The 13,113-nt window shown below is 37.2% G+C and overlaps 1 protein-coding gene across 2 annotated transcripts; it reads left to right on the forward strand.

The window, feature by feature from the left end:
- Positions 1–4,463: 4,463 nt before the first annotated feature.
- On the forward strand, positions 4,464–12,762 carry p2rx3a (purinergic receptor P2X, ligand-gated ion channel, 3a). 2 transcript variants are annotated; one of them, XM_067599377.1, is made up of 13 exons: positions 4,464–5,250; positions 5,345–5,573; positions 7,169–7,304; positions 7,684–7,755; positions 8,438–8,507; positions 9,593–9,686; positions 9,801–9,878; positions 10,001–10,139; positions 10,438–10,574; positions 10,670–10,763; positions 11,743–11,808; positions 11,897–11,974; positions 12,086–12,762. In XM_067599377.1, exons 2-13 carry the CDS (start codon positions 5,449–5,451, stop codon positions 12,212–12,214), a joined length of 1,218 nt encoding a protein of 405 aa, XP_067455478.1. In that variant the 5' UTR covers positions 4,464–5,250; positions 5,345–5,448; the 3' UTR covers positions 12,215–12,762. The 2 variants fall into 2 exon arrangements, with proteins under 2 accessions (XP_067455478.1, XP_067455477.1); XM_067599376.1 differs by having other exon boundaries at positions 4,464–5,573.
- Positions 12,763–13,113: the final 351 nt, after the last annotated feature.

Raw genomic sequence — 13,113 nt, forward strand, 5'->3', positions numbered from 1 at the left:
GTCAGAGGGATTAAGTATGAACGTATTTACCAGTGATGGGACACGGTGAAATGGAAAATACATTTTCCCAGTATTAATCCTGTGTCCTTATGTTTATGGTTCATTTATCTCATTCTATGCCAAATATGTCAAAAATAATAATAATTTGAGTATTTTTATAGCAAAATCCCTTCCTGTAAAGTGGTTTCAAATGTTTGATATCTGATCTCCTCTGTAGTTCCCCCGGTTGTGGAAACTCTGTTTGATCCGCAGAGTCTCTCTCAATCTTTAAGAAAAGACTAAAGACCCAGCTCTTTACAACTTCACACACACACTTCACAAACACCTCTGCACTTGATGGACTGAAGGAAGAGAAAATATAAAACAACAATAAAAAAAATCTGCATTTATGCACTCTATGCATTGCCTGTTGGCATCTACATCCTATCGGACTCAAACTTAGCTTTATGGCACTTACACATGTTGTTCTCTCCTGACTAGATCCCTGCTTGTGTTGTATCAGCTATCAGATGTACGTTGCTTTGGATAAAAGTGTCCTCTAAATGAAATTTTAAATTGTAATCTTGAACTCGGGCATTTACAAAAAATCATCCAGTTAAATGTCACAGTACAGAAGCTAAAAACACTCTAACTACTGTTTCATTGCTAGTAGTAGCTAGTAGTAATACTGCAGTATAAAAATACTCCAATACAAGTATAATTCCTGCATTCAAAATTCACTTAAAGTATCAAAAGTAAAAGTACTAATTATGCAAAATAGCCTCACTCAGTGTTAAATTTATTACATATGTACAGATTTACAGAGCCTGTAAAAAGTTTTCATGATCGACAGAAAAATCTCAAAGTGTGAAGAGATCTCTGTAAAGTGATCTAAATTAATTACCAATATGAAATATTAATATGTTAAATCATCTGTTTTACGTATCATATTTGGGTCTGAAAGTAACTATAACTGGTATAAATGTAGTGGAGTAAAAAGCAACAATATTTGCCTCTGAAATGTAGTGAAGTAGAAGTATAAAGTAGCATAAAATGGAAATACACTAGAAAGTAGAAACACCTCAAAATTGTACAATATTTGAGTAAATATACTAAGTTACATTCCACCACTGGTGTTAACATAAATCTCCTCTTGCGGCTTGAAAACCATGGTTTCCTCTTTCACAAAAATCACATCAGAGAATCCATCTGACAATCATCGGCTCTCTGCTCGTGTTTGTCTACATCCACAGTCTGACAAATAGTGTCTCATATTTACAGATGTATATGTTTCACAGTATCATGTGCCATTACAGGAATCCTTACAGTACGTCTTTATGATAAACGTTACAGCTTGTGTGCTTGTTTGTACGTGTGTGTGTTTATGTGTATCTTGTCCTGTATACAGTTACCATTAATTGACCACAAACATAATGGACCCACTTAAGAAATGACATAGTCCCAAGAACATACATTTATGCACACACACACACACACTCTGTCCTTGCATCATTACATTATCTCTTCAATGTGAGAGGCAATAATGCTGCTGGTGCTGGTGAGTGTATTGAGAAGTGGTCCTATCGTATGTCGCAATTATTGCACAATAATGCCACAGTTTGTAATTTATTATAGTGCATTTAGTCTGAAGCCTCTTACAGAGCCTGTAAGTATAGCGTCAGATTTCTTTTTTCTATACTGTTGATGTACAGAAATGCAACACAGTGATGTTTAATGCAGACCAATTGAATATTTGGTTTTATCCAAGAGAGTTGTAGACGTTTTTCACAGTTAGTCGTAAGAAACTGTAAAATCATCACAGTTGAACTTTGTCAAGAATGTGTTTACTCATCACAGTCTGGGCAGTCTGCACTTTTAAAGCTGGAAAAACCCCTGATTGCTGGTGTTGTAAGTAATTCAAATGAATTAATACTTTTTCAACAAAACATCTATTTGTTAACTCTTTTCCTGAGCTTGACTAAATATGAAAACACTTTTTCTCATCCTGGGTTATGAAAATCCAAAAATGTAATGACCCAATAAAGGCAAAGCAAGATAAGTTTATTTATGTAGCACGATTCATACTCTTTCAAAGTTCTTTACATGGGGTCATTTTGGACAAATTGTGGACCTAAAATTTGCAAAACCATGTTCTGAATTCTTTAAATGTGAGGTCTTCTGATAACAATGGACAACATGGATAAAATCCTATCACTGTATATGTTTTATATCATAATATCAATATACTGTATATCATGATATCATACATTTCCACAAAGATCAGTTAAGAAACTATCGATGGATAAAAAACCTGACAGGAATGTTTGTTTTTGGCAACTCCAGCTAATTAAATACCTCACAGATCAAAGCACTTCATCACTGTAACACATTTTCCTGTAAAATTACAGTGAAATACTGGCAGTTGTGGCTGCCAGTATTTTACTGTGTTTTTACAAGGTCACTATTCAACAGTTAACAACTGTAAATTTTATTACAGTACTCTACAGTAAAATGTGAGTTTTACAAGAATGACCGTTAACAGCAGGCTAAAATTTTACGATTCCCTGCAGTATTTTCATTTTTGCAGTAGTGATGGGGTGAGACACATGCAACAATCCATATTCAATCATTGTTTATCTTTCTTTCTTGAATCCAACTAAAAGGTCAGTAACATCACACTGAGAGATTAAAATTACATTTGTGGATTTGTGAGCTAGGTTTAAGTTATGCTAACTCTGTTTAACCCTCTCAAGCTGGTACACCTTCTTGCAGGTCTAGTTTTAACGTTTTCATTTGACTTCAAAGGCTACATCTACTCTTAAGTCAGTTAATGCTGCCTAATATTAACTTTAACTGTCTGATACTTTTCTTCCTTTGATAGTTGGCTAATTAAGGCTAATTTTCAATCAGTGAATCCAGACTTCATGAAAGGTAAAGTGTTTTTTGTACTTGGTGCAATATGCAGTTAAGTATATAAGTCAGTTATCTGCTGCTGTTTTAGAACGTAGACATGTAAAAGTTCTTGGGTTTATTTGTTTTAGGTGCTTCATTGGGATTAAACCTGAGAGCAAAATGAAGACAAGCCATGGAAAGATAGACAGCAAGATGGTCTAAAAACCTGGTGGATTTTGAGTGGCTCTTCATAAAGGTTAGTTAGGTGTCCCTTCGTGTTTGAAATGTTTCTCTGCTCTCCAGTTGTTTCTCTCTCTCTACTGTTTTTACTCTTGTGTCTCAGCAGTGAGCCTGGACACCTGTATCCAACCCACAAACTGAAGCCATTTTAAGGCATCACAAACCATGTTATTCTGTATAATGTTTAATTTAGATTGAGACTATAATTTGTCAGACATTGCTTCCTTGTAATAAATATTCCGTTCCATAAAAATGTCACTTATGTTATCCTCTTTTGTGTCAGGTGTTTTAGTATTTATGTATTTTTAAATATAAAACAGAGATGATCATTTCTAGATCTCACCCTGAACTAGAAATTGTTAAAGTAGATTACAGTAGCAACACTGTAGAAATACAGTTTATTATTGGAAAGTCTAGTTACAGTATTACACTGTAAACCTCCTATTCTACTGTTGAGTACTGTTTTAAATTACACAATAATTAACTATTTAATGAAACTATGGTAGTAACCCTGTAAAAATATAGTAAAATACTGGTGACCACAGCTGCCAGTACTTTACTGTACTTACATTAACAATTTCTAACTGTAGATTACTGTAAACTACTTAAAAAGTTTTCATCATATCAAAATTTATTTAAAAAAAACCAACTACTGTGAATTGCAGACATATACTGTAAATAACAATGTGTCTTTAATATTTGCGATCCAGAATTAAGATCTAGAAATGATCATCTCTGTTTTACATTTAAAAATGCATAAACACTAAAACACCTGACACAAAGAGGATAACACAAGTGACATTTTTATGGAACAGAACATTTATTAAAAGGAAGCAATGTCTGACAAATTATAGTCTCCTAATTATAGTCTCAATCTAAATTAAACATTATACAGAATAACATGGTTTGTGATGCCTTAAAATGGCTTCAGTTTGTGGGTTGGATACAGGTGTCCAGGCTCACTGCTGAGATGCAGAGTAAAAATAGTAGAGAGTGAGAGAGAGAAGGAGAACTGAAACAACTGGAGGGCAGAGAAGCATTTCAAACATGAAGGGACATCTAACTAATCTTTATGAAGCGGCACTCAAAATCCACCTGGTTTTAAGACCATCTTGCCGTCCTTCTTTCCATGGCTGGTCTTCATTCCGCTCTCAGGGTTAATCCTAATGAAGCACTTAAATGTGAACTGCAGAGTCACGTAGAGCTTTTTCAGAGAATTTAACAGCAAGATTACGCACAGTAATGATTAAAAGAACAGCCTCTCTTTAATAGATGAATTCTGATGATGATCATTAATGACAAGTCAAGCATTTCAATCAAGTGATATAAAAAAGCTAAGAGGACAACAGTATGAACCATGAATCTGCTTGAACTTCATACAAAGCTCACAAAGGACCCAGATGACCCAGCTGTAAACTAATAGACTTGTATCTTGTGTACATAACCATTTTTATTTGGTTTTTATGTCACCTTTAGGACATGTGTAACATCTGACCAGGATTTTAACGACGTTTGACCCAGTTACAGTAATGTTTGCTAACGAGCATCCCTGGTGAGTAAATCATACGAATAAACCAACTCAATAAACAGATAATTCACAAACTTAAGATAAAGTTTTAGATATGTGTAACTTAAGATGCAGTGAGTGAAACATGCAGGTTTGTGGGTTAGATTCCCTCTGAGTCATTCCTTAACACTGAGCATTATTGAGACTATGGCAAATAGTGTAAATTACTTTAGATAAAAGCATCCGAGAAATGTCAAAAACCCACCAGAAGGAAGTCAGAAATGTGTCTGGAGCAAATTGATGTATGGGATTGTTGTCACTGTCTCTGTGTGTGTGTGTGTGTGTTTAGTGTGTTTTCAAATGTGCATCACTGGAATATACCAGAGATGGAGGGAGAAAAGAGGCATGGGAGATGGGGATTTGTGGTGAGGGAAAAAAAGAGAATGAGGGAGGGACAGAAGAGACAGTTTTCCTCTTGCTCACTAGAATAAAGGAAGGGGAGGTCCAGTTTGTGTCATTAACCAGTGAAACAAAAACAGCGAAGGAGAGGAGAGAGACAGTGAGGTTCAACCATCAAATATGCCATGAAGCAGATGAACACGGGCCACGCCACAGGTTGACAGAGAGGACCAGTAAGAAAACAACAACCACATTTTCAAAATTAAAAGTGAGCTGCTTCATCCTTTCAAAGGAGATCTTCAGATATATTACCTCCACACCTCTCAGCAGGCACCTGTTGAGATCAGGAAGGAGTTGCACTTTTCTCTCTCAGGACTCAGGAAGACTCGATCCCAATCCAAGCCCGCCCTGATTTGCACCGACAGACAGCCATGGTGTGGAGCTGCGTCAGTGACTTCTTCACCTACGAGACCACCAAGTCTGTGGTGGTCAAGAGCTGGTCTGTGGGCATTATCAACCGGATTGTGCAGCTGCTCATCATCGCATATTTTGTCAGGTCAGTATGTGTGTGTGACTTCTTTTTTTGCGCATTTTTTTGGTAATTGTGATGTCTTATTATCAGTCTGTCACAGTTTGATTCTTTGTGAAATTAGGTGGTTTGGAAAGAGGTTAAAAGATCTGATGTTTCACTTCTTGAGGGATACGTTTTTTTTCACTTGCCTCTCATGGTTTCTGGCTATGTAGATGTAGTTTTGGTTTTAGTTGGTCAAGTTTTAAGATTTCTCTCATCACCCCAATACAAAGGATGAGATGTGTGGTGGATGGGAATATCATTAGTGTTGCTAAAACTGAGAAAAACTCAATGGCAGTTTGTATTTTTAGACACGATGTCCGAGTGACTCTGGATAATCTGTCATGTTCAGCATGATTCAGCTTTATGGGTTATTTTGTAATTTGGTTGAACTGAGCCTTTAATTTTAGATTAAAGCCCTGCACACAAACTATAATAAGTGATCATTATTTTTAGTAGACATAGAAAGAAAACATGGGGAGAGAGAGCGAGGAGGTGCAATGAAACAAAGGTCTCCAGAATCGAACTGGAGACGTTGCAATCACATGACATTAATTTTTAATGTGAAACAGGATCAGATTTTCTTTAACTTGTGCTTCACTATCGTTATATTTATAGTCGTGTGGTGATCAGCTGATAGTGCCTCTCATGTATAACTGTTACATCTGAGTCACCAAGCTGAGCTTCAGATTTTCACAAAATTAGATACCCATTAATCTTTGAAAAACCAAGAAGGTCGTTAAATAGTACTTACCGCTGTTGTGAGTGTTTTCTAATTGAAACAAAGATGGTAGCCGGAAATTACATAATATCTCCTTTTTCAATTTGTACAACATCAATCAAACTTAAATAATTTAACTATCACTTATATTTGTCAATGTCATATTCTATTTCTTTATATTTTAAAACAAAGTAACGTGTTAATTATTTTCTTGTGGGGAAAATAAATGGATAGGAAATGAAGTTGAAACTTAGGAAACAGGTTAAAAATCTTTTTCTTTTTTTTTGGTTTATGGTTCAAGGAGTTTCTGAATATTTTGGAAAAACCTTTTAGAGCAACAGTAAGTGTGTGTAACAGTAACAGTAACTTTGTGCACTGAATGTAACAAACTCAGGCTACCCTATTCATAATATTATCACCTGTGTCAACCCCTCCTCCCCCCCCCCCAAAAAAGAGAGAAAAATATAACACTTGTGAGGCGATGAAAGAGATTATTTCACACAGAAATACTGTTTTCTATCCTGCTGCCTACTGGTGAGTACAAAGTCTGAATAATAGTGAACTAAAAGAAAATTAAGTAATTTTAAAGAAGAGGTTGAATCAAAACAGATACATAAATATTTCAGGAAACATACAGTTTTTAATATTTATCACAAATGTACATTTGCAGCAAACAGGTTTTCTTTCTTTACAAATTTTAAGCCTGAATATGAGAAAGTAGATTAATTTCAAATATGTGAGCAGTTTCAGACTTCCAGTTAATTATGTCTCGTGACTGGACTCTTTATATTCTTCACTCATTCATTAATTTATCTTGAACCGCTGTTAAGTCAGTTGCGTCGTGTCCTCTGTCCTGCAGCTGGGTCTTCATCCACGAGAAAGCCTACCAGGTGACCGACACCAGCATCGAGTCCTCTGTGATGACTAAAGTCAAAGGCTTTGGTTACTATCACAACCGAGTGATGGACGTGGCCGACTACGTCTTCCCCCAACAGGTGTGTGTGACCCTGATAACACACAGTCAACACAAAGACATGACCTTTGACCTTTACTGCAACTGCTGCTTTCAAATGACCTTCCTCTTGCAACACCCACAAACACATATGTTACATTTTGATTAGATTAATGTGAGATGTTGAGCTTTTTCTGAGGTATCTTATCAGACTACACGGAAAATCTCCTCATGTTTGAATGAAAGGTTTGTGAAGCATCAGAGTCAGTATCTATAGTCAGTTTGAGCTCTTAATGCCACTGATTTAGCAGCTGTTGTTCAGTCTTTTTTTATGAAGAATACTCTCTGGAGCCATATTGACCCTTGTATAGTATTACAAAAACATACGTTATACCATAAATGTTCTGTTAATGTGTTTTAAGGGTGCAGCTGTGTTCTGCATCATTACCGGACTCATCCTCACCGAGAATCAGTTCCAAGGAAAATGTGCAGAGGTGAGGACATGTTCAAATCATGTTTTCACCCCTCTTTATTGGTTACCAGTGGGTTACAGAGTGGACGTTTGACTGATTACATTTAAAGCTACTTATGGTGGTTGGATCCAAGCTACATTCCTGGATTGCTGGTCCCCTATGAGCCCCGAGCGCAGTCTCAGATCCTCAGGCAGGACTGTTCCTATTACTGATTAAAGACCTGGTTTTTCAGTCCTTCAGCTCTGGATCTCCCTGTCTGAGGATGTAAGGCTTGCAGACTCAGTAATGTCTTTTAAACCAATTCTTTTTCTTTTTTTACCATTTATTGTATTATTTCTCCAGTTAATGTCTTATATGTTTTCTTTGTTTTATTTTATTGTATTTCATCAGATGTGATTGTATTGTAAAAGAAAAAGCTACAGTAAGTGTGTATGCATGTTTCAGATATTACTCACATTGTGGGGACTCGACTCCCTTTTGGGAACAAAAAACAAGTCTCCATAACGTAAACCATTACATTTTAGGATAAAGACTTGGTCGAGGCTTAAAGTAAGATAAGGGTAAGAGTTAAGCAGGCAGTGGTCATGGTTAAGGTTAGAATAAGTCTCTAGGAAATTAATGTAATTCAATGTAATGTCCTCTGAACTGATGGAAACACAACTGTGTGTGTGTGTGTGTGTGTGTGTGTGTGTGTGTGTTTTAGTCTGACAAAATGTTTAGATGTAACACAAGTGAAAACTGCAGCAAACATCATGGCAGCATCCTTTCAAATGGTGAGTTTTCTTCTTCTTGTATCGTTATTGCAGATCTAATCCAATCTGAAGTCCTCCAAACACAAAAAACTGCAGAGGCTGAGAGCTCAATAAGTTTAATATATGTCAAGTCTTGAACAGCAAATATCAGCTTAAGCATCGGTGGCCTCGTCGTCTCCTTTATTCATGCTCGGTGAATGTTTTACGTTACTACATTTCTTCAGCCAAGCGTCTCCCTGAAAATTCTCAGTTTCTTGATCAGATTAGATTAATGGAATATAAGTAACAAACTTCATTTTTATTAGTTTGAGTTGTTTCCATTTATCCTTGAAGTCAGATTCAAGGCCCATTTTCCAAGATTCAGAAATGTGAAGCTGCATAATGTAAACTAACAAAGTATATTTTAATGAATTAAATATAAATATTTTTTTACAAACCTTTCTGGAATATCCTCTGAACTTCCCATGATTTTATCATTTATCAGACTAATCAGACAAACACTACTTTAAAGTGTAAAAATGATTATGTCGCTTTAACATCTTTCCAATTATTCTGATGGTATGAGGTGGGGGAGGGGTCTGTCTGCCACAGTGTTGTTCCTGATGCTACCACCAGATGGCTCCCAAGCAATGAAGCCCGTTTATTTGCCTTTTGGTCACTGTAACATTATTTTGTGATCAGGAACCTCAATTTCTTGCAACATTTTAACTTCTGCAAACATCTGATTGTCTGGTACATCATCTGATGACCCTTATGTATTACTTTTCTGTTTCTGCTGGTATCATAGTTCTCCCCATTCATGCTGTAGCAGCGATACCAAGTTTACTTGGTCAGTCAGCGGTGGTTAAAGGGGTGGAATTGTGAAAAATTGACATCAAAGCAGTAAACAAAAGCCCCACCACATGTAGCAGTTAAAACCCAGGAAGTAAGGTGGATCTTTCCACATTCACACACTCTGCAAGTGGCGTAATGTTTAACAACTTTTCACCTCTGCAAGTATATCAGACACACAAAAGCCTGTTCACCGTTACGGCTTCCGCTGCATCTGCCCTGTATTTGTGTCTGATTCAGCATAACTTCTCCTCTCTCTCTCCCTTACACACCAGGTGTAATTACGGGTGTTTGCCTTAAACCCTCCAATGAATCTGAGGGTCAGTGTCAGATTGAAGGATGGTGTCCAGCAGAGAATAAAGCAGAGAAGTGAGATTTACACACACATACACACACACACACATACAGAGATATGCTTGTGCACCAGACAACATTTCCCTCATTGAAAGCCTCAACTCTTTTCTCTGTCAACACCCTCCTCAGCAAAGCGATGCTGAATGTGGAAAACTTCACAATCTTCATCAAGAACAGTATTCGCTTCCCTCTCTTTAATGTCACCAGGTACGTCGCACACAGGCACAAACTTAACCACCATAGTAACTTGTAACACGTGTGGAAAATATGTAATAAGGACACAGTAGAAGCTTGTCATCATAACCGCATAAAATCTTGGTTTCTCTCAGAGGAAACTTTCCATCCACAATGACGACATCAGAAATCAAGAATTGTATCTACCATCCAGAGACGAAGCCCTTCTGCCCCATCTTTCGTGTGGGCGATGTGCTGAACTACACCGGGCAGAATATGGAGAGCCTGAAAATGGTCTCCTCCTTTCTCCTCTTTCTCCTCAACAATTCTTTCACTCTTCATCCTCAATTGTTAACTTCACAGTGGACTACACAAAAAGTGACGTTAATATCAAATTTAGAGTTTCAGGTCTACATTATACACAATAGAATATAAACCCTTCTCACCTGTCTTCCCTTTTTTTGACCTTATGAACACTGCAAATAAAAAGCTGGATAAGTTCTGAACACTAGAGGTTATCTTCTTATTTTCCACACACTTGCAGGTATAGAGCTTCAATATATGTCTTTTTTTCCTTCTCCCTCTCTTTCAGGGTGGAGAAATAGGAATAAACATTCAGTGGAAGTGTAACCTGGACTTGAGCATCGAATATTGTGTACCCAGGTACTCCTTCACGCGACTGGACGCACCATTTGCCAAAAATGCCGTCTCCAAAGGCTACAACTTCAGGTAGTGAGGTCCATTCTTTGTGCTGATTTCTCTCATTTGCTTTTGTCCTTTTCTTCCTCTTTTTTCACTTTTTCTGTCTTCTTCTTTGTGTGCAGGTTTGCCAAATATTTCAAGATGGAGAATGGGACTGAATTTCGGACACTCCATAAAGCATTTGCAATCCGCTTTGATGTTATGGTCACTGGCAATGTGAGTTGTGTGTAAATGCAAATGGGAATTTATGTGTGTGTGTGTGTGTGTTTGTGTGTGTGTGTGTGTGTGTTTGTGTACATAAAATCACATTTTAAAACGGTTCTGCACTTGAAATGTGTGAAAGAATTATAAACACTTTTCTCTGAAAGTGTTCATAATACTGTAAATATATGGATCAAAAAGCTCGGGACAGAATCGTTCCTATACAAATGCTGTTTAAATAATTTGCTTATATTAATCAAGTAGTCCACTCACAGTGTTCATTTTGGGTCTTTTCATACGTGAAAAAAAATATATGGAAAAAATGGAAAGAATTTAAACACTACGGTAATTATATTTTTTTTAACTTTACTTCTATGATACAGGTTTGATATGTACTTAGCGGTTGTAGCACCGTTATTGCCTTGTGGTAACCTGTCTGCTTCTATCTGGTGACCTGAGGCTGGTGCTGCTTGCACATTGAAATCATAGCGGGAAAAAGAAAGTAATGTTCTCTCAATGAAAAACAGTCTCCTCAAAGCTCATGACAAACTGCCAAAAACGAGCCAACGAGATGCAGCAGCGAAACGTTTGAAACAGATGTTCTGTATTTTGAAACGGTCAATAAAATTCAGTAAATAGCAAAGCTGCCCGTTTCATGACTTTATATTCATGTAATAAATATACAAATGTCACTTAGATGGTAATCTGCATGAGAAATAAAGAAAAAATTTAAAAATTCGGTTATAATAATCATCCACTTATAGTGATCAATTTGACCCAGTCAGACATGATCACTATAAGCGGTTTCCACTGTGGTTTCAAACTGGAACAGAAAGGAGCTGGTGTCAGCAAATAATTTGGCAAGAGAATTACTTTTGTGCTAATATCTTAAAAATCTCCATCCTCGCCATTTGTCCAGAGCATAGTTTAGGTAGAATATAAAGTATCTTTGTTATCGTTTGACTCCCACCCAAACCGTCTCTTCTTCTTTCAGGCAGGAAAGTTTGACACAATCCCAACGCTCATCAACCTGGTAGCTGCCTTCACCTCCGTTGGACTGGTAAAGACTTTAAATCAGGCAGAGGATGATAAAAATGTATTTGTCTTGTCGCTGTCAGTCGTCAACACTTTGTTTTCTGTGTTGGCAGGGTACGGTTCTCTGTGACGTCATCTTACTGAACTTCCTGAAAGGGGCCGAGCAGTACAAAGCCAAGAAATTCGAAGAGGTAATGCTTTTATACTTTTATACTCTATGCAGTTTGACTAGTAATAAGTAGAAATACAACAGTTGTGCTGTGAGAAATTCTCATTTTTGTCTAACTATCTGTGTCTCTCAGGTGTCAGACGCTCAGATAGAAGCATCTCTCGCTCAGAGCCCCGGTAGCTCGCTGTCACTCAAACCAGGTATCAAGAGCTCCTATGACTCTGGAGCCATTTCCCTCACTACCTCTGACCAACCTGTCTAACAAAAACAAAGACAGCCAACCTGAAGAAATGGACAGTTCTCTTCTCCTCTCTCTCTTTCTCCCTCCCTTATTGCCTGACAAGAGATTCATTATGCCTTTTTCTGGGTGTCGGGAGTCAGTTTTAGTTTGTCAAGTTTATGGAATCTTGTAAAGATGGACAACGTTGCTGCCAGCTTCACAATTTCACAACTTCAAGTCGAAGTCAGAAGACAGCAATCTAACAATAACTGGCACACTAGAGCCTCCTGGTCAGCAATAATCAAACAAAGTAGTCAACTCTTTACCATTTATATTAAAGCTTAGTTAAAACTACCGTCATTAAACTCAGTTATTTTATTGTAAGCAGTTTCATTTTACAAGATGTTTTACAGCATCGTTAATACAATAAACAGTAAACCCTATAACCTCCCGATTGTCAGCCAAGATATTAAAGCTGAATCCCTTCTCATTGCCTGTTAGCTTTGCTTGAACGAGCAAGAATTAGAAAAACATGTCCAATACTAAAAACAGAATAAATAATTTGCATTTTGGATCATTTCTCTTTGTGCATTGTGTTTACACATACATACCTCCAGCCTTTCCTCACCTTTTTACACAAATGGAAAGACAGAAGAGTCTCTAAATGATGGGAATAAATAGTACAATGTGTGTTTGTGTGTGTGTGTGTGTGTGTGTTGTGGGGGTGGCCGCAGCGGGATAAATGTGTGTGGCTTGAGGTTTACAAATGGGCCATTATTAGTCCACTTCTGGTTGATGACGCACAGGAGACTGTGCAGACTAATGGACTAATGTAGTTTCTCCGTTTTGTGCTGACGGTCCAAAATGACATTATCATTGTTGTGCTGTTTATTTCTCTGCTTCAGTCACACGCACACAGTTTCAGCCCAGATATGTATGTA

This window comes from Thunnus thynnus, chromosome 9 (genome assembly GCF_963924715.1).
Source record: "Thunnus thynnus chromosome 9, fThuThy2.1, whole genome shotgun sequence".
NCBI classification, from domain to species: Eukaryota; Metazoa; Chordata; class Actinopteri; order Scombriformes; family Scombridae; genus Thunnus; species Thunnus thynnus.